General features: G+C 42.8%; 1 protein-coding gene across 4 annotated transcripts; it reads left to right on the top strand.

Annotated features, from left to right (window-relative positions):
* The first annotated feature begins 224 nt into the window (after window positions 1-224).
* Window positions 225-21,302, top strand: SLC16A9 (solute carrier family 16 member 9). 4 transcript variants are annotated; one of them, XM_055721102.1, is made up of 8 exons: window positions 225-381; window positions 4,306-4,365; window positions 4,611-4,750; window positions 6,832-7,060; window positions 15,165-15,308; window positions 16,145-16,240; window positions 18,031-18,939; window positions 19,273-21,302. In XM_055721102.1, the coding sequence occupies exons 4-8, from the start codon at window positions 6,865-6,867 to the stop codon at window positions 19,449-19,451; spliced, it is 1,524 nt and encodes a 507-aa protein (XP_055577077.1). In that variant the 5' UTR covers window positions 225-381; window positions 4,306-4,365; window positions 4,611-4,750; window positions 6,832-6,864; the 3' UTR covers window positions 19,452-21,302. The 4 variants fall into 4 exon arrangements, with proteins under 4 accessions (XP_055577077.1, XP_055577076.1, XP_055577075.1 ...); XM_055721101.1 differs by lacking the exon at window positions 4,611-4,750 and adding an exon at window positions 4,780-4,897; XM_055721100.1 differs by lacking the exon at window positions 4,611-4,750.
* The last annotated feature ends 2,182 nt before the right edge of the window (window positions 21,303-23,484 follow it).

Consider the following 23,484-nt stretch of genomic DNA (forward strand, 5'->3'; position numbering starts at 1 on the left):
GAGGGCGGCTACTGCCCCGGCTCCGCTGCTCGCCCGGCGACCGCGGGGCGGAGGCGGCGGCGAGGCCGGGGTCTGCCCGGCGGCGGCCCACGATGGTGGTGTGAACCCGGGGGGGGGGCCGCCCCGCGCCTGCCCGGAGGGCCGGAGGCCGGGCCGGCGGCCGGGACAGCCCCCCCGCCCCGGGGCTGCGGACGGAGGCGGTGGCGGCCCCCGGCGGCTCCTCCCCCCCGCCCGAGTTACAACCGGTTCGTGCCGGCCGCGCCCCGCCCCGCCGCGCCGCGCCGGGGATGCGGGGCTGCCCGGCTCGCCGGGGGCGGCTCCTGCCCCCCGCCCGGCCGCCCCCGCCCCACGGGCGCCCGCTGCCGCCGGCGCGGGGCGCAGGTAACGGGCACGGCGCCGCCTCGGGGGGACGCGGCTGCGGGCGCGGGGGCCGGGGCGGCCAGGTGGCTCCCCCCGGGGCCGGCCGGGCTCGGCTGGGCTGTCCGGCGGGGCCGTCCCGGGGGCGGGGGGCGGCCGGGCCGGGCCGGTGGCCCGAGTAGGCTCTGCGGGGGCCTCCGCAGCTGCAGGGAAGGGAGCTGGCTCAGGACCTGCCACCACCCGGGCTGGCCGCGTCCCTTGCGGTGCCATCGGTGCCCGCTGCAGGTACCGCCGCGGGAGCCTGTTGGCAGCACCGGGCGGCGGTGGGCCCGGGGGGGCTGGGGGCTGCGGCTGGCCGGGAGCGGGGCACCAGGGCACGGCCCTGTGTCACCATGTGCGTGGCATCGGGCCGGCGAGGGCGACCTTCGGTCACCTCCTGGCACGTGTGGTGGCGCGGGTGGGCCCAAGGGGTGAATGTGTAACGCGGTCCTGTGGGCCGGGCGTGGGGAGGGGAGAGGCGAGCTGGGGGCTATAAGAGCCCACGTGCCCCCGCGCATCCCCGCAGAGGACCTGGCCGAGAGGCAGGGAGCGGGTGCCCTGGCCGGTTCTGATGCGTAAGCGGTGGGTGCTGTGCATGGGGTGGGCAGAGCTCTCCTCTGGGGCATGAGGTTGGCGGGTGGTTTACAGCAGCGGCGGCTCCCATCTGTCCGCATGGATGCGTGCTAGTGTCTGACAGGCAGTCATGGGGGGGTGTCCATCCCCTCTGGGGCAGCCAGGCTCTGGAAACAGGTAGGACTGGTTTTTGCTGAGCTGGCAGATTTGCTGGTTTACGTGTTGCACTGGTTGATGCTTCTGTATGTGAACTGATTTTGCACAATAGAAAAATATTATTGTGTCATTGGTAAGTTTTGTTCTGGTGTTTTGCCTTGTGTTAAACTCCATGCTTCTTCCCTGGTCAGGAAGAATGGAAGGAAGTATTTGTGTTGATGAGCCCCTTGCATAACTTAGGAAAAGTAGAGGCGCACAAGAAATAAGTAGACCTGAATGCTGAGAACTGAGGGAAATACGTACATTCAGTCTGAAAGAACTTATATATTTAAATGTGGGGAGCAACTGTGGTTAGAACATCAATTAAAGTGTGATGTCCTCGAAGTACAGATGAATCTTTTTCGGTGCGTTTAATTCAATGCTTACACTGTCATTTCAGTAGGTCTGCAGGTGTTTGGATAACGATGAGTACGTTAAAAATGACTGTAATGCATCACTGCACTCTAATGCTCTAGGTGTTCCTTGTAAGCTACAAGTAGCAGAAACTTCAGATGGTAATTGAAAGAATGTTGCCTGAAAAATAAATAGAAATTTAAGTAAAATCTAATTCGGCTTAAAATGAGGGATGTTACCTTTCTGGCTGGTACCATCTTAATTTGTACCAGTGCCTTGCAAAACTGGAATAGCTGAGTGTTAATCACACAGTGATTCTGCTGACACTGGCTTTCTTTGCAGCCATGTGCTGCTCGCAGAAAGCAGCGTACTTAACCAGACTCTGGTTGCACAAATACCAGACTGGAAACAACTGTACTGCTACTGTCTTTCTCAAGATTCCCTTTGCCACGAATTAATACAAGTTTCTATGCTGAGGGCTAACGTTTCAGTTGTACTCGTGTTCTTTAGACCAATTCTTTTTTTATGCTCCTCTGTCATCTCTAAGCCAGATCTCAAGATTCATAGAAAAAGAGCTTGATATTGTGATCAGGCTGCTTAGGTAAAAGAAAATGGTTGCAGCCAGACACCTCTCTCTCCCCACATTAAAACTGTTGTTGTTCAGTTCGTTCTTTAGGGTTTCTTTTTGTTGTTGGTAAAGGCTTTCGTCAGGCAGCTCTCTTCCTCTGATTCTTATTCGCGGTGAGTACAACTCACTGAAAAACTTTTTCTGACCAAACTTCAAGTTACTGTTTAATTCTTTGTGTTTCATTTCTTCATTTCAGTATTTTTGATGTAGCTAGGTTTCCAGGGGTCTGAAACAGCATCCTTAGGTTTTGTGAAATGGTTCCCACTTGAATCTTAAACCCATAGTGGTTTGCCTGTTTCCAGGAACACACAAATTTTCCTGGTTAGTTCCAAGAGAAAAAACAACTATTGAGTGCTCTCTGCTGTGTGGGCTTCTGCTTCTTTATTTTTCATGATCATTTTATATGTCCAGCCTGTGTTCTCCTTCCACACAAATAGAAAATAGCAAAAGGTACTTTGGATCCCTCCCAAGCTGATGCATACAGATTCAATGCCCATGCAGGCAGTGTTGGGAGCAGCGAAAGTTTAGTTCCTGCTGTCAGCTCTTGTCCATGCTACTAAGCTTTTATAGTACAACTCGTCATTTTCAAGGAAGCATTAAGTAGTGTACCAATAAAAGGTATATTGATATCTGCTGTCCCAGCAGCAGCTTGGTTGACTTGGGACATCTTTATGTATCATAGCAGATGGCTCTGGCGCTCGGGCTCCTCACATGGGGCGCTCAGCTTGTTTGCTCTCCTCAGGAAGACTTAGTGCCTTCAGGCAAGTTAGATAATTTGCCTTATTTTAGGTGATAGGCACACAGCGGTGCAAGGTGAAGGAGCAGCCTGCAAGAAAGGGAAGGAAAAGCCAGGTTCATGTTTGTTCTTAAAAACAAACTCTGGGACTTTGTAGATCTGTTTTCACTTTGAGGGTGATTTCTAGGGGGAAAATGACAATATTTTTTCACTTTTTGCTTGACAAATGCAGGCTGTAAATGGCTTGAAGTGTTTAAAAATAAAGGTGATTTTGCTACCTAAAATTCTGTTGTGTAAGTAAAAAAAAAAAAACCAATATCTGTTGGGGAAAATAGGAGACATCAGGATGTAGAAGGTCAGTTCTTGCTGCCATAGACTTGGAGAAGTTTGTTAAAGTCAGTAAAGCTGTGCAGACTGCAGCAGATGAGGAACTGATCCAGAGGTTTTTTTTAGTCTTTCTATTAGAAAAAGACTATGTGACCTAAGACTGTGTAAACGTTTTTCCTCTCCTGCCCTGCCCTGCCCTCCCTTCCTCCCCATCAATTGTTTAGAATAGCAGAACTGAACTCAGAGTTGTCTCTGTGCCAGATTTTAGGGCATCGATATAGTGGAAATCAATGTAACAGCTAAAATGTGTTTATTTTCTAAAGTTTACTTTTTAAACAAATATGAGTTGGGATTATTCACTGTCTATTTCCATTATTAAGGTGGTTTCTGAAAACTTCCTTACTTTGTCTCAGTGGTAAATGTCCTTTCTTGAAGTTGTTACTCATTTCCACCATTTTTACTCCAGGCAGGGACAAAAAAAGCCAAGTGATGCTTATTTAGTGCACAGAGAGATGTATATGTCAGCTCTTCTGGCAGCTGCATACAAATAGTTTAAATATTTTGTGGACAAATACAGGGATCCCCTTTTGTATAAAGGTTATAGTTGTAGGAAAGCACCTATAAGCAGCTTTTTAATACTTTATGGTGTGGTATGATTTCTGTTTATCCCAGCTGTCACCCTTGCATCTCATGTAATCAAGGGAAACTTACCAGACAATTGAGGAAATAAATCACAGCTTATATTTATAACTGAAACATGTAACTTTGTAACATTTGTAACTGGAAATAGTCTGTCTTGAAGGACTGTCAGTATGTTAAAACCGTAAATCACTCCTAAAGGACCTAGAATGTCAAATTTTATTTTACATTAGTAGACAATGTTTTTGTTATTTTGGGGCTCAAGGCTGCTGTCAGCTGTTAATTGATTTGAGGGGGCATCAGTATTTCTCCACCAAGATAACGCGATTACTCCTGAAGTTCCTCTGTTAAGAGGTTAAAAAGACGAAATATGTGAAGACACCAGTTTTTCAGAGTTGTGTTCACTGTTGCAGTGATACTCCAACTGAAAACTTACTTTGCTGCTCTTTTTCTGCAGGTAGAGTCACCACGTGAAGTTACATTTGTAGGAAGCTGAAGGACTCTTTTGTCATCATCTGTAAGTATCTACCCTCAAAATTTAAGTACATCTGTAAACTAGCACTGGCCTTCTTCGTGTCTCTATAGTAATAGCTTCTCGAAATTGTATACTATAGCTTTTTTGTAAGTTTTCCATGCAAATTCTTAAAAATTGGCTGAGCAAAGAGTATGAGGAGCTTGAATGGAAGTTCTGTTATTGTCTACTTGTTTACACTATTGCTTTCACACAGCAGTAATTTTTTTCCATCTCCTCTGGGTTGCAAGTCAGAAAGGCAGTGTGACGTGTTTATTTGTCTGCCTTGTCTCTTGGGGGTGTCCCGGAGTAGAATTGTTACTGCAGCAGTCTTAATGTGAAAGCTGCAGTGTGAAGATGGTCCTTGAGAATATTTCGTGAAGAAAACAGGGTAAGATCTTACCTGTTTCTGTCTTACAGGGTAAAGGAAATAAAATTGTTGAGAATCACACATCTGGTTAGTGACAGAGCCAGGAACAGAGCATGAGTTTTGTGATCATCGCTTCAGCAGATTCCTCCCTGTAGAGAGGGAGGGCAGGTTAGTTGTGTCCACAGGGACTCACAGTGTCATTGGAGTCATCCAAACTCCGAAGCAGTTTAGCCTGGAAAACCTCTAAATTCTTTGCTAGATTTTAGAGGTATCGGTCCCTGCATTCGCAAACTAGTCTTGAGAAGGTGTGAGGACAGTAAGTTATTTAAAGCCATAGATGTGTATGTGATGGATCTTGCCATGCAAAGGAGTAAGGTGTACTTATGGGGTCCAAGGAGTGATCACCCATTCGGGGAAGGGTGATGTGTGCAAACTGCGCAGAGGGCAGACACCATAACAGGTTATAGGAGATTTTTGTGTACATGTTTAATACTCTCATGTCTTGGCATATAAGCCACACCTGTCCACAGTTTTAGAACTCACTTCACTTGCTGATATGTACAAAGTGTTTTTTGGATGCATCACTTCTTTACACGTCACCTTGTTGACAGAGCAGAGTAGAGAACTGTTACTATTTCTAGAATGTCAGTCTTCGTCTTGGCCTGCCCCTCCCAGAGTACACTATCTGGTTTGCAAGGTACTATGCTGAGATTACAACTAAGTAGTTTTATTTATTTTGGACCTTGAACTAATATTTTTGTAATGGTGATGTATTTTTTTTAGTCCTAAATTATTTATTGGGATTGTTTGTATACTTCTAGCTTTTCTTGTCCTTCAAGGCTATATGCTTCACTCAGGATATCTGAGGTCTTAATGGCAGGTGGCCATGTGGTTCTTTCATTGAACTATGGCAGATATTAATGCCTGAGGTCTTCACAAAGCCTATTTAACACTCAGAAAATGAAATCTTCCCCTGTTCTGCAATACAGTGCTGGTATATATGTGACTTCATTAATGCTTTGTGTACTGTTCCTGTGTTGGTTACGCAGAAGAGGTAGAAGTACCAAATGATAACTAATTTTCATTGCCTGTATCCTGTGTTGCATATATTTCTTGAAGGATGGTTGAAATGTGTAAGTGTGCAAGTTTGCAGATGACAGCAAGTTGCGGGCCAATGTCGATGTGCTGGGGGGCGGGGGGCTGGGCAGGCCGGGCCGAGGGGCCGAGGCCACTCGTACGAGGTTCCCCAGGGCTCAGCGCCGGGCCCCGCGCCGGGGTCACCCCAGCCCCGGGCAGCTGCGGGCCTGGGGCAGAGCGGCTGGGAAGGGCCCGGCGGGGAAGGGCCTGGGGGGGCTGGCTGGCGGCCGGCTGGGCAGGAGCCCCCCGCCTGCCCAGGTGGCCCAGGAGGCCAGCGGCACCGGGCTGGTGCCCGAAACAGCGTGGCCAGCAGGCCCGGGGCAGGGACCGTCCCCCTGCGCTCGGCACCGGCGAGGCCGCCCCTGGAACGCTGTGTCCAGCTGTGGCCCCGCACGGCCAGAGGGACGCAGAGGGGCTGGAGCGTGTCCAGAGCCGGGCAGGGGCTGGGGCAGGGGCTGGGGCACCCGTGGGATGGGGGGTGCCTGGGGGGGCTCAGCCTGGAGAGGAGGGGGCTCAGCAGGGCCCTTATCGCTCCCTGCAGCTGCCTGACAGGGGCTGTAGGCAGGGGGGGGTCGGGCTCTGCTCCCAGGGAACAAGGGACAGGACAGGAGGGAACGGCCTCTGTTTGTGCCAGGGGAGGGTTAGATTGGGTGTGAGGGGACATGTCTTTCCAAAAGGGAGGTCAAGCACTGGAACAGGCTGCCCGGGGAGGTGGTGGAATCACTGTCCCTGGAGGTGTTTAAAAACTGTAGATGTGGTGCTCAGGGACGTGATTTAGTGATGGACTTGGCAGTCCTGGGTTAACGGTTGGACTTGATGATCTCAAAGGTCTTTTCCAACCTAAATGATTCCATAATTCTATGAAACAAGCCTCTGAACGTGTACTTCTCTGTACAGCTCAATTGTATTAGCAAACCTAGGTCAGTCACATTTCTAATGCTCTGTTCTCTTTTTTGTTTACACAGGTTCTGCCTGTACATCTGCACTCATTTGACAAGATGGTATTTCGGAAACCACCAGATGGTGGCTGGGGCTGGGTGATTGTTGTCGTTTCCTTCTTTACTCAATTCTTGTGTTACGGATCACCGCTGGCAGTGGGAGTCTTGTATTTAGAGTGGCTGGATGCTTTTGGAGAAGGGAAAGGCAAGACTGCTTGGGTTGGATCACTAGCAAATGGAATCGGATTGCTTGCCAGTAAGTGTAGAAGCAGTATCTATCTAAAACTGAAGTATTTCTTTCTAATGGATGTTTTCATCTGTGTGTGCTTTTGGAATTTCAGACAGCCGTAAATGATAGAGTGAGGGTGCTGCATTTTTGTTTTAGGTCAAGATGGGTAAACCACAACAATATAAGGTAAAAGAACAATAAGAATGTTACCCTTAGAAAATTAAAAATTATTGTATTTGAATAAACTAGAAAAAACAAACTGGGAAACTGAATAGTAATTTTCCTGATGGGATTTTTTTTTTTAAAGAGGCTTTAAGACTAATATTTGCATTAGTATCTTTAAAATCAGAGCAAACTATTAGTCTGAAATAGTTTAAGTGCTTTAAGAAAAAAAAAAATCATTTAATAAACCAGTTACTAATTTTTCAGCTCTAGAAGTAAACCCACCAGTTAGGGTGGGTGAGGGCTCTTTTTCACTGTTTGTTTGAGAAAAAAATTCCTTTGAAGCCTGGAAAGTTAGGGATAACAGTGGCATTAAATAAAACAACTTTATTGAAAGCTTTACTTTAGTAAGACATTGTCCCTTGGGGAGTAACAGCAGGGTTTTAGGGAAATAAAACACTGCAGGTCCATTTTGTTGTTGTTGTTTTAATATCGAGCACGGGTATTGTACTGGGTAATAATACTAACTTCTGCTTTTTAAAGATTCACCATGGGAACTATTATCTTTTTGCTGAATCTGGAAAAAATTGCCTGTCAGCAGAGCAATTGCTACAGGCAAAAGCAATTATGTAGCTTATTGGACAAAATGCAGCTCAGGATTCTGAGGAAATCTCTTAAAAGAAAGTTGACATTCAAATAGCTATACAGACCTGAATAAAGACCATTGTTTTGTATGGTGCTATAGCTGGCCAAATGCTGATGTCACACTCACGTTAGGGTTTTATATCACTAGGCAAAACAGAAATGGGCAAAGGCAGGTGAATCGTTAACAAGAAGACAATATTCAGTCCCAGGATGTAAGTGGGCAAAGGACTGTAGACTGCTCTTCCATCATACTTTTTTTATTTTCCTGTTTTAAGGGCATTAACTCCTATTATTAAGGAAAAAGATCTAGATTAAATAAACTTGAGTGAGAGAATGAAGGGAGGGGGAAGAAGGATAAACAGGGTATTTACTAAAGAAATACTAGGCAGAAGGGAATTGCAAGAGAAGGGTTGAAGAAAAACCCTCTCCCTGGAGACCAGAAGTCTCTGGCTTACTCTTCTGACAAGAGCCTCAGCCCCCTTTCTCTTATGTCAACACCATGCTAGTTTCCAGATTTCTTAGTGCCCTCTGTCTTGCCACTGAGCAATTGTCAGTAGTGTGCTTTATAGCAAATAGAAACTTTTGTGACTGAATGATGCAAATAAAAGCTGCCATTGTAATTGATTTTGGAATGAATTTGGAATGACTAAAGTACTTGAAATTTTGACAAGTTAGGAGGAATGTTGTCTGTCAGTGTACTTTTCTTTCAGTTTGGGATTTGGAAGCTCAATAAGTGTTCCCATTTTCAGTGCAGTACAAGTACAAGTACAAGACAAGTACAGTGAGGGCCTTTTAATTGCATTAATGTTATCACAATTGACTGAAAATGAAACATACATTCTCTGCTTTACCTGAAATGGAAGATCCCAATGTCTTATCAAGCTGGGATCTGAGCTTAAGGATACTTAAAATCAGCTTGTTGAAGGCTGTAAGTATCATAACCTCTACCTGAAACTAGAATGCTCTTGACAAATGACAATTTTTGATGCAGTTTTCATAGCAGGCCCTTTTCAGACCTAGTCACTAGCGTAAAGAACCTGTCTTTTCAGTGCATAACCGTTGATATAACGCATTGCAAAGTTAGGCCCTTCTCATGAACATAGGAAAAGAGAACTTGCTTCTGCTCTTATTTCTGCTATTGCAGATTCCAGTATTATAGGCCAGATGGGACCATTGTGTGTTGTAGCCTATGTTTAATAGGTGGTCAGGCTAATGAAATTTTTTTAAATTAGCATATTTTCATGTATGTGGAAGGCAGTTATCTGTAACTTAATAACTTAATCTCCCTGAGCAAGCTGATTTCAGCAGCAATATTGCACGTGTGAATGCTAGTAATGGGACAGCCTCACCCCAGAGCCTTTCAGTAGTCCCCTTGCCTTTTACTGTTCCTAACTTGACTCTTCTAGTATTTGTTACTCTTTCTTTTCTCTTCCTTTATTTTGGTTTCCAGTCTCTGATCTAGTTAACCAAAGACATATTTTCAAGTATTGGTACCTTTAAAGCAGCAATCCATGTTGCATGCGGAAAATACTGTTATTCTCATTTGATTTAGAAAGTGTTTGCTTAGTGCATTCTCTCTCTTATCCCTTTTCTCAGTAGTGAATTCCCCCTTAAAAGTATGTGATCTTATGATATAAGTTGCTTGGGTATAGTTTTGAGCTGATGAATAGTGTTACCTTTGTGTATTCTTAAGTGCCCTTAATTAGTGTGGTGTATGCCTAGATAGTGCAATCAAATTACTTCTAGATCTTCTTTTAAACTTGAACCTTGATGCAGACTTTTTGCCATTGATACGAGAGACTCCCACTCTTTTAATTAAGTCTCTTCTGAGGAGCCATTAAGACTCTTCTGTGAGCCCTCTACAACTTCACTTTTCTGAAGCTGTAGATGTCAAACTGGAAAAAGAATGGCAGTTACAGTAGATTTGCAGCTACATACAGGAAATAAGTTAGTGTCCGTTTTCTTAAGGAAGACTCTTCCCATTGATAGCACTGGAAATTGAGTTAGCTAGTTTCTGTAATAGTGGTAGATGGGTCCAGTGACTTTGCTATATTAGTCCTGTAATTTCACCAAAAAGAAGAAAATGTCTTCATATGTATGCCAGCTGGCACAGAAAAAGGTTCTGCATGTTTTCTCTACTTCCCTCTGTACATGCTGACTTAAACGCTTTTTGAAGTAGCTGATGCTGGTGAGTCCTTTCACATTTGCTGTATTTGTATCCTTTCTACAATGTTTACTTCTGACTTGTGTGAGAGCTAAACTTAGACTTGAGACATAGAAACCCAGTACAGCACCTTGTTTATTGAGATGAATTTCCTAGCCGCCTGGTGTTTGATTTCTGTCCTCTTGCTTGTAGCACAGACAGCGCTGCTAAGGCCGGTGTTCAGCCCTGAGCTCGACTGTTCAGCTCATCAGCTGGAAAGAGGATTGGGACAGAGAACTGGGTGATCTCTTCCTTGCAGGATGACTTGAGTTATAACCTTCTGTGACGTGACCTTACGGTGTGTTGGAAGAAATGTGCCTAAAGCAGTGAAAGAAAAGCATTAGTGTTATTTTACAGGGCAGTGCTGAGGCCTTCTCTAGAATATCAGGTGTCATAACACTGATCAGGCTGTAGTAGGTGTGGCACATGGCTCCATGGATGACGTAGGGCTTGTTGCGTAGGAAGAAACTGAAAGATCGTAGCGTGTTTCCCCTACTAAAACAGGCCAGAGGGAGAATATTTATTACGTTGCTGGAGATTGTGTGTTTCTCCTGCACCAAGTGTTCTTAATTTTACATCCATTTGGAGCCTGAAATTAAATTTGATCCATGTTACACTTGTTAGAAGCAAAACAGACAAAGACCTTGGCGCCTGTAATTGGCAGCACAGCTGTTTATAGTAAGTTGACTTCACAGTATTTGGCATAGGAAGAGACACCAGCAATGTCTCCCATTCCCACTCCCCTTTATTAATGGAGAAAGAACAAAGGGCAGAGTCTCTCTTGAAAGGCATGTCTTGATAAATTAATGGGGTGTTTCAGCTGGTCTGAGGCATTCAGTGTTAAACGTGTAAAAAGCTTAATTTTATGCTTTCAAGCAATGGTTTTACAACTCAAAACTTTGCGTCATCTACATATTTTTGGACAAAACCCTCACACATAGAAGGCCCCCACTGTAAACTGTGGAAGCTATACATAGTTCATAGAAGTTTGTGGGGAGGGGAGAAGGCATCCCAAAGATTCCTCCAAAGAGGAGCCCTTTTCATTTAATAACTATCAGAAAGCATCAGTCTTTACAATCAGTAGGAAGTAGGTTGCTGTCCAGTGTAAAAAGGCTTTTTCTGATCTATGTTCTTATCCAAAGTGCAAACATTTGGAGAACATAGTATTTATTATGACCAGATTTTAGCAATGCATTTATTGTGCAAAAAATAGTCTTGTCTATCTTCTGTCCAGTGGATTTTCCATATAGTCCACAAACCTTGCTTCTACTTGACAGTTTCAACAAGCTTGGACAGATGCCGATGAGTAGGGTGTGTCAGATTAATGCATGTGATAAGAAAAATAACTCGGTTATCCAGTTTATTGTTTAGCCAAAGGTTTTGTGTGTATATGAGGTGAAGAAGGGAGGACCCTCAAGATAAGTGAGTGGAGGAAAGGAGTGTTAGTTTGCAGAATTTTTCTTTTCATGCGAGAAGATTGAGGAAGAAAGTGTTAGTTCTTGATGTCCGTTGAACAACTTTGTACTTGTCAGGAGGTCAGAAGATCGCAGTAGTTACAAAGTTCCTGTGTGAGCAGTAAATGGCTTGTTTTCACATCTTGGGAAGGAGTCACTGTCAAATCCAGGTCTTGCTCTTGCTGAGTCTTTTATACAAAAAAATCTGAATGAAAATACCAATGTACAAATTATTCCTTCTAGGAGTTGTTCCTCTTCAGTCTCTCTGCATGAAGATCTGTGAGAGCCCATCTTCTTTCTGCTGCTGCTTCCCATTTTGTCTAGGGATCTTCTAGACTGCTCCCCTGCAGAGCCTGATAATTGTATTACTGTCTGCCAAGCCTTGGCAGGTCATGTGCAGGAGAGCAGTGTCTGTCCCTGTGCTGGCTTCTAAATCTTTCTTCCTAGAGTTAGCTGTCGTTCTTATAAACTGAGCTGGTATCTTTTTTTGGCAGTTTGGTCTAGTTTGAAAATACATCATTTGGAAGGAAAAAAGCCCCAGGGATTTTATTTGTAAAAGCAGTAAATATTTATCAATGTCTTCAAACGCTATTCTAATACCAGTGCTAACCCTGGAGCTGCTTGGCAAACTGAACAAAATGCTGGCTTAAAAGCATTTTCCATGCTTACTATTGAGGATTGCCACTGGGGTGTTATTTATGTGTTGTTCACGTTACGATGAGAAATACATTATCAGTGGAAGGATCTTGCTGAAAAAAGTGTCAGCTAATGAAAGCCCTTATGCTGCATGAAGAGCTCTTTCCTATGTGGCTGTACGTAGACTCCTACATTCTTCAGAGTGTCCACTTTGAACAAAACCCACAGGGCAGGAGTTCACAGAGCAAGTTTCAGTCCCACTCTGGGAAAGTTGGATGTTTGACTAGAATTAACTGCCTTGAACCCATTGTGCTTGAGTTACTTGTAGAGAATAACATGTTTGTGTACAGCAAACTCCTGTGCAAATACCATGGTAATAACCAAAGGTACTGTGCCTGGTGGAAAAAAAAATGCCAGCTTTTGGAAACAGAGGAGGAGAAGGAATGCGAGGAGGCAGGGAAAAGAACAAAGATTCTGGCTGTCATGGGGGGGTTTCTTTTGTTACTTTTATTTTCTAGCAGTGTGATGGGGGGAGTGTGAAAGTAGGGCCTAGTGTGAAGGGGAAGATGGAGCTGTTTTTCTTCTCATCTTGGAGACCTATGATAACCATTTTAATGCTTATACTGGCACTCCCCCTTGTAAATGGGGCCATTGCTACACTGCCAGATCTCTTGCTGTGTGAGATGACACATTAATTCTGAGCTTATTGGAGTAGGTTCTTCAGTTTTGTGCAGGTTGTTTTCCATCTCAGAGCAAAAAGATCTCTTTGTACTTTCTGTTCTCCTTTGGGATTATTTTTTGTAAGTGGTAGAAGCTGGAAGATCATCTCCTTGGACCCTGTCAGTGGTGCTTTTGATAGTGTTCCAGAGGAGAGTGTCCTTGTCAGATTATGAAGACATGTTTTTCAGCTCTCTCCCCTTTGTTCTGGCTTGAGGTCAGAGGGTCCAGCTTCATCCTTGGATCCTCTGGTAGCGATCAGTGCAATCTGTACCAGTACCACCAGCCCAGGCTGGACAGAGACCTTCTGAAAGTAGTTGTGTCAAAATACAGGGAGCAGGTGGAAGGGAAATACTTCTTGTTTTAGCAAGGTAGTGGGTCAGAAATAAAGAATAGAAAGAGTGCAAATTCCTCTGCTTAATTGAATTATGTTATCACTACCTAATGTTCTTTTAGTGTAGAAGAATTTTTTATGTAATACAGATTCAATCCTTTGTTTATTTTTAAATCCTGTGGTTTTAGGAAACCTTAATTTGCTAGTTCTAGTAATTAATTCTAAGAATCAGCAACAATCTAACACTCTCAGCTTTTGTTCTCAGCAAGTTACCCTGCCCAAGTTACTCCGGCCAGCTTTCATTCCCACAATGTGCTGACTCTTGAGAAGCAGCAAGCACTTATATCTTCCTTTTTCATTGTTTCCAAGATCCAAATAAACCCTGCTTCCCCAGAAGATTTTTCTTGTTTCTTCTTTAACCCTGAGACTTTGCCTGGATAAGCCCCAATTCAGATTCGCTCCCCTTTACATTCCCTATGCAGACAGCTCTTACGTAGGGCAAAAGTTCTGACCTGCCTTGCCTCCGAGGATCGTTTCACCTGCTGATGAATCTGCGCTCCTGTCTGCCAGAACTGCTTGTCCCATGGCCGATAACCACAGGAAGACCTTGCCTACATTCCCAGCTGCTGGTTTCTGTCTGCAGACCTAGGCAAGCACCATCCTCAGCTCCAACTGTTATTCACCTCATATCACCTCTCTGGGCTCACCTCCCATCTGCTGGGAATCTCAGTTATGTGCGAGTCAGGGAGGACCAACCTTAACAAATGGCAGATTCCAGAGTTACTGCTTGTGCAGATTGTATCCACCGTGGAGTGTCTTAATATCACTGCAAATGAGAGACAAAGGTGTTGAGGGTTGGGGCTTTTTTATTGGTTTTTAAATAATGTCATTCATCTGTGTATCTAACTTATGATCTCAGAGTTGCTGAGTTTAGGATCTTGGGGCTAATATGTAAGTCTGTATAAATGTTTGGAACTCTTATGTTTTAGGTGAGACATTTTCTTTTGCAAGCCAAGTCCCTTGCTGGTTGCTTATTTAAGACTAAGCTTGCATGCTACTTCAGTCTAAAGGTGTATTCTGGGTCACACAACTGAAAATAAGTGCTTGTTCTACAACTTCTGTGAGGAGAGGAGAGGCTGAGTAGAGTCAGAGTACAAATGTTGCCTGCACTTTGTTCTTGTTTTGAACCAACCAGGAAATATCGGACGGGCAAAGAGAGGGAGAAACCTCTTCTGAACTTCATGAACATTGCTTTGGGCAGTGTCAGTAAATGCCTTTTATTTTCTGTAGTTTTACAGTGGAAACCAAGATGGGTAGTAAACAGTTATCTGATTGTCAGTATTTTACCAAATACTTAATTTCCTAGAAAATCAGGGAACAGTAGTGTCTGTCTTTATCTGGTATATCAACAGATATTTCCTCTATATCAGCACCAGGTGGCATTCTTGCCATGATTATCATCAGAAGTTGCTGTTTTTCATTTCAGTTTTATAAATCTCATGTTGAGATCAATACAGATGCTGTCTTTCTGAAACACAGTTTTTATGCTCTGTCAAAAGATATCTTCTTGATTAAGGCCTGGCTGATGGTCTAACTTGTTTTGGTACCTAAAGATGAAGATTGTTTTCAGAACCTTTGTACAAGTTCTTAGATGTGTAGTGAGAGCGTTATAGCCTAGCATGTATGTACCATCCTATGTTTAAAGAATGTTTTGCTTGTCCTCTCCCTCCCAGCCTGGTACCACTTCATGGACTTGATGTCAGTTTCTACTTGAGCAAAAATCTTGCAAGCTTGATCTTGTATATTTTTATAACAGACTCTTTAATGATCCCTGTAAAAATAAGTACTCTTGACTTGTTGTTCAATATAATTATATATTTAAATAATTATTGTAAGAAACATTTCCATAGGCTGATACTTTCTAGAAGTTCTTCCTGGTGCTGGCATTTATTAGGAATGTTTTCCCTGCTTTTCCTCTAGGTCCTGTCTGCAGTATATGTGTATCATCTTTTGGAGCAAGACCAGTAGCAATCTTCAGTGGCTTTATGGTGGCTGGGGGCCTCATGATGAGCAGTTTTGCACCTAACATATACTTTCTATATATTTCATACGGGATTGTTGTTGGTAAGAAAAACCTTCCCTTCATATAGAGACTTAGTCTTTGTTATTTTGAGTCCTGGCTTATGAATCTGAAGTGGGAAACGGATTCAGAGAGGCAGTGGTAGTCTGGGACTTGATTTATCAAGGAATACTTTAGTTTGAGGTGCGGAGGGGTGTCACACAGGCAGGCTGTTACTGTGTAGTAAAAGATAAAAGCAATGTATGTGTTCACCAGGGTTTGAAAACAGTTTGTCCTCTGTTGACATGATTGTTAGAGATGGAGAAACTGAGGTTTTACCTAAGAGGTGGAGTCAAGCAGATCTTCTCCCGCCGTGAAGTGCCAGTCTTAAAGGAATAACATCTCTTCCAGAATTTTGTCATGTACTCATTCTAATTTGATAAATTAGAGGTCATTAGGGAGTGATGTTGTTCTCCACATAACTGGATTGAACCTAAAATGCTGTGCTAGAGGCATGTAAGTGCTGTTTTCCCAGCAGGGGGTGACCTGCCCCTCTGTGCTGCTGTGGGTGGTTTATCAAATTAACTGTGTCAGGAAGCCGGGCACCTTGCTGGCCAGCAATGACCCAGCAGTGCACTGGCTGGGGCACAGTGCCATGCAGATGCAGCTCTGCCGTTTTCTGGAGCCAGCCCCTGGTGTGAAAGCAATGTCACACTTCCACAAAGCACGGAGCCTGAGCTGGTGAACTCCTCAACCCAGCCAGCTCCGTGCAGGTTCTGCAGCCAGGGATGGTCAGGGAGTGTGCTACTGTATTATCTGGGGAAGAAAAAAGGGCAGTCATTTCCCAGAGTATGTTGCATGCTTTAATTCCAACTTTTTTTTTTTTTTTTTTTTCCTGAAGGGCTTGGATGTGGCCTTTTGTATACTGCAACAGTTACCATCACATGCCACTATTTTGACAAACGCAGGGGCCTTGCACTTGGTCTGATTTCAACAGGTATGACTTTTAATTGTCATTCTTCCTAACTTTTCAACTCTGATACAGCTACCATTGCCCTGGCAATAAAAACCAGGAGATTATATTTTTCTCAGTCACTTCCTGAAGTACTTCTTAAATCAAAGCATTAGTAGCGATGAACAGATAAAATCAGTAACTACAGATAAGATAGTAACTACACTTGCGGGTGTATGGTATGGGTTATCCATACAGATGAGAAAAGGATATTCAGGAAAATAAACGCAGACTCACGAGTACCTTGGGCTGTATGCCATGGGTAGTAAGAGAGTAAACTTTCCATAGAGCTCTCTTCTCCTTCATCTTTCTTACACAAGATCAGAGGTGAGAAAGAGATTGGAGATGCAGGATATAAATGCTGGATTACCGTAACCTCACATTAGCTGTACTTTTAAAGGAGTAGTTGAAGTTTGGACTTATTTTTTTTTAGTATTTTTTCCTTTCCAATCTAAAAGGAGACAAAATTCTGAAAACTTCCAAGAGCTCATCCCAGCTTTTTTCCATGTATGTGAAAGGGATCCTAGGAAAAAGAACCTCTGATAATACAAGGAAAATTCTTGGAAGGATGCTGAGCAGTCTTTCTCATCCTCTCTCTGGGTCTTTAGGTTGTGTGATGTTGTCCTTTACATCAAGAGGAACTGCTAAATTAATGAACCAAGTAGGAACTGTTAAAGAAGGCTGTTGTCCTGTGCCTTACCTTCTGTGTTGTGTGGAGTCTCTCCTCTGATCAGTTTTCTCAAGTAGCCATTAGTGAGGAGAGGCCTGGTCAGTCTGTGCTGTGAGATATTAATGTCAGATTGACACCAGTGGAATAAAGGGGAACTTTGCAGAAATATTCCTTGGAATCATTTCAGTGGCTTTAGTTGGGATTCCAAGTAGTTTGCCTTAAGGCCTGATCTTATTGAGCCCTGGTTAATTTTAGTACCTGGAAGACAAAAGAAGTCCAAAATTTATGGTTATTTTTTCCTGTCTTTAGCCCTGAAGTATATAAATGGCTTTAATATAACCTAGAGACAGTCTTAAGCAAATAATTTTAAGTTAAAGTTTGTCTTTAAATTGACTTGAAAAAGCAATGCTCTGTATTTGTGAGTGGACATCCATTGATTGCAATGGACCTATGCTCATTTCAACCAGAGCATTTTTTTTGAATTGTGAGGTTGCATGAATTGGTTGTGTTCATAGTAGCCAAGTTCCAAAAATGCATGTTTGGCTCTGTAGAGCTTTATAAATGCCTGTGGAGTAAACTCACACCATTTGAGCCCCTCTCCTTAAACACCAAGCAGTCAAGGGCTGTTTCTAGGAGGGCTTTTGGTGAGCCCCTGGTCTGTTCCTGCCTTGGAGGAGGAAGGTGGCAGTGAGAAGAAGAAAGGGGAAAATGTTGATGTGTGAAATTGTAACTGTGCTAACTCAAAATGGTACCAGAAAGGGGTACGTGTATGTGAGTGCATGCAGAAGGACGGCTTAATAGTTCTGTGATGTTTTCCATCAGTTACAGTACTGATCCTGCTTGTTTCTAAAGTGTCTGCTAGTTTTAATTGTCATAAATTATTCAGATATTTTGAAAGGCGGTTTACTTTTTGGATACTCAGTAAAGAAACTAACCTCAAGCAGGATGATAACTTACCAGTTCATTAGACTGGGGAGAGAGGAACACAAATGACTTACCATTCCTGTGATAGTGTTATTTATAGCTGCTGAAATGTAGAAGCTTGTTAGTGTTGAAGAATGTTCTCAGTTCTTCGGTTTATACGGATTTTATTTTCGTTTTATAGGTTCAAGTGTTGGACTCTTCATATATGCAGCATTGCAAAGAGAGCTTATTGAGCTCTATGGGCTGGACGGTTGTCTGCTAATAGTTGGTGCACTGTCTCTAAATATATTAGCATGTGGCAGCCTAATGAGACCGTTAGAGTCATCTGATTCCCTTCCACCAGAAAAAACGTGTGTAAACAAAGTCCCAGATCAATATTTTGTTTACCATGAAAAAGAAAAGACTGTTGAAGAAAATATAAGCATCCTTGAAAAGGGCTACATTGATGAAAAATGTGTGAACAATATGCCTGAATACAAACAGGATAGCATTTTAAATAAGAATGTATTAAGCTCAATAAATGTAAATGAGAAAGACACTTATAAAAAGAAAGTTGTAGAACAGACAAACTTCTGCAAGCAACTCGCCAAAAAGAAGTGGCAGCTCTATTTAAACTACTGGGAGGAAACCGTGGTTCTTTTTAAGAACAAAGTATTTTCAGCTCTCTTTGTTGCCATCTTGCTCTTTGATGTTGGTGGATTTCCTCCTTCTCTGCTCATGGAGGATGTAGCAAGAAGTGCAAACATTAATGAAGATGATTATCGTATGCCCCTTATTTCCATTATAGGCATTATGACTGCTGTGGGCAAACTTACCTTGGGAATACTGGCAGATTTCAAGTGGGTTAACACTTTATATCTATACGTAACTACCTTACTAATGACAGGAGTGGCCTTGTTTGCAATTCCATTTGCCAAAAGTTACCTTACATTAGCGATGCTTTCTGGGGTTTTGGGTTTTCTGACTGGGAACTGGTCGATTTTTCCATATGTAACAACGAAGACTGTGGGAATTGAGAAACTGACTCACGCGTATGGGATATTGATGTTCTTTGCTGGACTTGGAAATAGCCTCGGACCACCAATTGTAGGTAAGGTCAAGGTAGATACTATAAAATGAACATAAGCTTGCCAGGGCTGGACAGAATTAATTTGCATGCAAGTAGTTTTAGCTGGATTTAATAACGGTGTAAAGATGAAATCAAAATCTGCAATGAAAATTAAAGCCTGTTTTGCTTGAGCTGGCCAAGCTGATTGTGTTCTGATTTTGGCTTTGATGAAAAGCACATTTCCTGTCTTAAGTTGTCAAACTGTATTTTAGATTTGACCTTTCTCGGGGCGGGGGCGTTCATGATGTTCCTCTAATTTGGTGCTGTGTTACACTTAACTCCTCACTAATTCAGTTCTCTTATTTTCACCCTCAGGTTGGTTTTACGACTGGACGCAGGAGTATGACACTGCATTCTATTTCAGTGGCTTTTGTGTCTTACTGGGTGGATTTCTTCTGCTGTTGGCAGCGTTACCCTGCTGGAATGCCTGTACCAACCAGAGCTCAAAGCTGCCCCCAAATACTTACTCCTACAAAGTTGCATCTAGTGCTTAGGTGACAACTGGAAAACACTTTGTGCTTTTTTATATTATATAGCAAAGTATTTTAGTAATTTTCCACTTATTTATGAAACCCCAAAATCTTCTTCCACTAGAAAAATTCCATTGTTGCTTGTTGTTCAGTTCCTTCTTCTTCTCTTATTTCTTTTTTATTTTATTTTTAAAACCAGTCTTATTTTGTGTACTATGCACCATGTTTTCAGCCTTTGTCTACTGTAATTTCACACCGTAAGGGGTATATTCTGCTGTATTATCAGGTGTACTTTTATTGTTTTTTTTAAGGGGGGTGGTGTGGAAGGGGTGAAAACTTTGATGCAAAAATGAAGGCCAGTTCCTTATAGGAGAAGGCTGGCATTTCTGTCACCTTCTATAGGTCTCCAAGTTGCACAATCTGACTTTACAAAACAAAAATTTGCCTTATTAGAATGTAATATTGTGGCAAGGTGCTTATAACATCATGTGTAGATTAATGTTTTATCTTTTTAAAGTTTCTCCAATTTACAATGAAGTGCCAATTGGGGGAGGGAGAAGAGGGGGAACAAAACCAACCTTGTGTTGTGTAACTGAGGTGAACTTTATGATGAAAGTAAAGATTCTTACTACCACTGCAACTAAGAACTGTGTTTATAAATATTGCACATTTTGTGAAGTCTGTTTATAAAACTGTTGAACCAAAACCTTTTGAACCAAGGAATAAATATAATTGTTGAAACCATGAAAGAAATGATGACTTGGTTATGCAAGTTCGTAATCTTTAGGTTGGAGTTGGAGATGTGCTCACAGAAGCCCACAGGTGAGTGTTGTTGCTAAGGCAGTCACCCACAGTCTGGCAGTACTGGGGGCATCTCTTGTTGCACAACTATGTCTTGGTAGGTTGAACCCGCTGTGGAGAGCTTAGTAGTAGAGAGCTTTCAACAAGGTAGACCTATGAAATAAAGGAAAAATGTGGCAGCAATGTTATCTTTGCTCAGTCATTTTTGGAATGAACACAGCAAGGAGTAAAGTTAGTAACAAGAAGCAATAAAAAGCACAGAGGTGGGATAACAGAAGAGGTACAGGGGAAGCTGAGGTGGAAGGAGTTGCAACGCTTGAACACCAAACAGCCCAGTGAAGAGAGAGCCCCTGAGCCCACTGCCTGGATACTCTCTAGCTGCCGGCTAGCTCTGTGTGTGTGTTGGCTTTTTGCTTTTGTTTAACCCAAGGCCCAAGGCTGGCATGACGAGGGGAATGCTGTGTGAGGCTGAAGTCTTTCCTGAGCCAGGCAGGTGCTACAGTGAAGGCAGGAGAATACTTGTCTAGCTCTGCACTGCCCGGCATGCCCTGTGCAACAGCTTTTGCTTCCGTAACTGCTCCCATGCCAAAGATGTGTCTGGTTGCTCTTGCACAGTAGTCAGAGAAATCTATCCACATATGGCATGTGCTGCACGCTTTGGTTTCTTGCTGTAGGTTTAAAGTTTTGTGGAGCATGTTGGGAAGCCTTTGGTGGGGTTCAAGTCCTTAGTTCTGAGTTACATCCTGTATGGATGCCTACAAATGCCGCAGTAGTTCTCAGCAGTACTGTGTGCCTCAAATGTCTGCTATGATTCTGGCCTATAAATAATCCTTAATATAAAGGCATGTAATGAGCAACCTTTATTGCCAAAGTGTTATGTGCAGAGTTAACTGTGCTTGCACACCTCATTAAGCAAGAGCGATGCAACCTCTAAGCAGGGCAGACATTAAGTGCAAGTCATGTTTCCTCTTCTGGTCTGAGGTAGAAAAATCCTGCTTAGCTTCAGATAGTTTTTGCTGACTTTCTGGGATTCACTTATGTTTGTTTGTATTAAAAAAACTTGACAAAAATAAAGATGTAGTTAGTTTGTGTCTCGTCTCTTCCCTGCCCCCCCCCCCCCCCCCCCCCCCCCCCCCCCATTTGTCAGGTGGTGTAACTATTGTGTGTGGGTTTTTTTCCTGGATTGTTTATTCACTGCATGTGGAAAAAATAGTGAGTATTCATTTTAGGCATAAACGCAACCCCAGCTCCAAATTGGAGCCCTGGCTATCTGACATGGATTTGCACTTTTTATGTGCTGTATGGAAGCTAGTCAAATTTTACCACATCCATATTAAAGTAGTACTGTGTTTTATGCATCTTAAAGAAACCGCGGTGATATACTGGATATAATAGGTATGTGTGCCTTCAGGTTAATATCTTTCAAAGTCTCCTGCTTCCTGCCAACAGTACGCTCTTTGAGTACTTTAAATATGAAACTGGTGTTGAATTAGTTGTTCAGTCTGAAAAAATTCAGCTGGAATTAATGTTAGTGATTGGGCAATATGTAGCACACTTTTGCGATGGAAATGGAGTCTGTTATTAGGCAGCTTGATATGTCTGGAAATATGACTAGTGATCTATGATAGTTTCCTGATATAACCCTACCCATGAGTGAGGGAAGAGCCCTGGATGCTGAAGAATTTTATAGTGCCACTGCAGGCAGTATGTTAGGACTCGGAGTGCTAACCAGTTAGTTGAGCACTGTGACCATACTAACCTTGACTTTAATTGATAAACAAGACCTAAGATTTAATGTTTTGGCTTTTTGCTTTTTACTTACCTAGTTTTGCAGGGTTCCCTTCCAAGAAGAGATTTCCAGAGATGCTGAGACTCATGTATTATCTGAGAGCCCTTCCTTCTGCTGTCTGGCACGCTTCATTCAAAACAGCCCCTAGGTTCAAATGATTTTTGGAAGGTGACAAGAGAGTTACACGTGATTATCTGTGCCTCATTTGCTTGAAAAGTAGGTCATCGGCACTGGCAAGGTGGTAGAGGTAGGTAGGTACACAGTTCTGCCATGTGGAGTTAAATTCTGCATCGTCTTGAGTTTTATAGTCCCTGATAAACAGATCTGGAACAGAAGGAGTGAGATGGGTAAATATTTACTCTTTATTATAGAAGAAGAAATTACTGTTTATTGCATAAATTATTTGGTTACTGTGGAGTCAATAATGAATAGAGCATTTATCTTCTTACTTGCAGATCTTAAGAAAATGTATTGTAGTTACCAAAACACAAGAGAAATGGAACTGCTAAGTTTTATTAATTTAAAGTCTATTCTGTGCCTTGCTCAGTTGATGATCTTCGTGTTTAGCTGTAAAAAAGGGATCATATTCCTTTAATAGCTGTTAGTTTGTCTGCATCATGCTGATACTGGATTCCTGCATCATGTACTGACATTGTTCAGTGTGCTGAGTAAGGGCTACTTACTAAGATGAATTGATTGAGGTGTTTGCATAGCATTAAACTGACACTGAGGTATTTTTTTATTGGAAAGATGTTTCACTTAAGGCCTTCCAAGAGGGCCTTTCTCATATATAGATGGTGAATGTGTTGGGCCAAGCATGATACTGGTCAGATTAAAAATGCCAAAATGATAAATGATACAGAAATTGGTCAGGTACATCAAAGGAAGTGGCAAAAGCTGCTTTCTCCTATGAAACAGAACCCCTCAGATTCAAAGGACGGACTTCCGTGATGTTTTGCTGTGGACTCAATTATGCTGAAAAGCCAAGTTCAAGACTTGTTCATCTTACAACAAATAGTCTTTAGAGATGTGTCAGTATGCTCTGTTTCCCAAAATCCATTTTGCTTTTTACTTTTTTTTTTAAAAATATATTTGTGCTTTTAAATTACGGGTTTTGAACAATTGAAACAGTTCTCAGAGGCTGATACATACTTACCTTATACTGTGCTATGTCATGTAATTATTTTGTTGCAGGAATTAAATCATAGGCTTTTAGAATGATTTGAGTTGGAAGGGACCTTTAAAGATCATATAGTTTAACTCTGCTGCCATGACATAGTGATTTCAAGTTTCTCTAAATAGCTGGTCTGTTTCTGGTATGTTGTTGCTTTCATGGCTCTGTGGGGAAGGCTTGAGTCCTTCCTTTTATGTTCTCATTTAAGGCCTTACATCTTCTGCAATAGCTTCTTATGTTATTTTTCTTTAGTGTATCCGTAGTGTTTTACAACAACGCTGTTGGTCAGCTTC

This window comes from Falco cherrug, chromosome 9 (genome assembly GCF_023634085.1).
Source record: "Falco cherrug isolate bFalChe1 chromosome 9, bFalChe1.pri, whole genome shotgun sequence".
In the NCBI taxonomy this organism is placed as follows: domain Eukaryota; kingdom Metazoa; phylum Chordata; class Aves; order Falconiformes; family Falconidae; genus Falco; species Falco cherrug.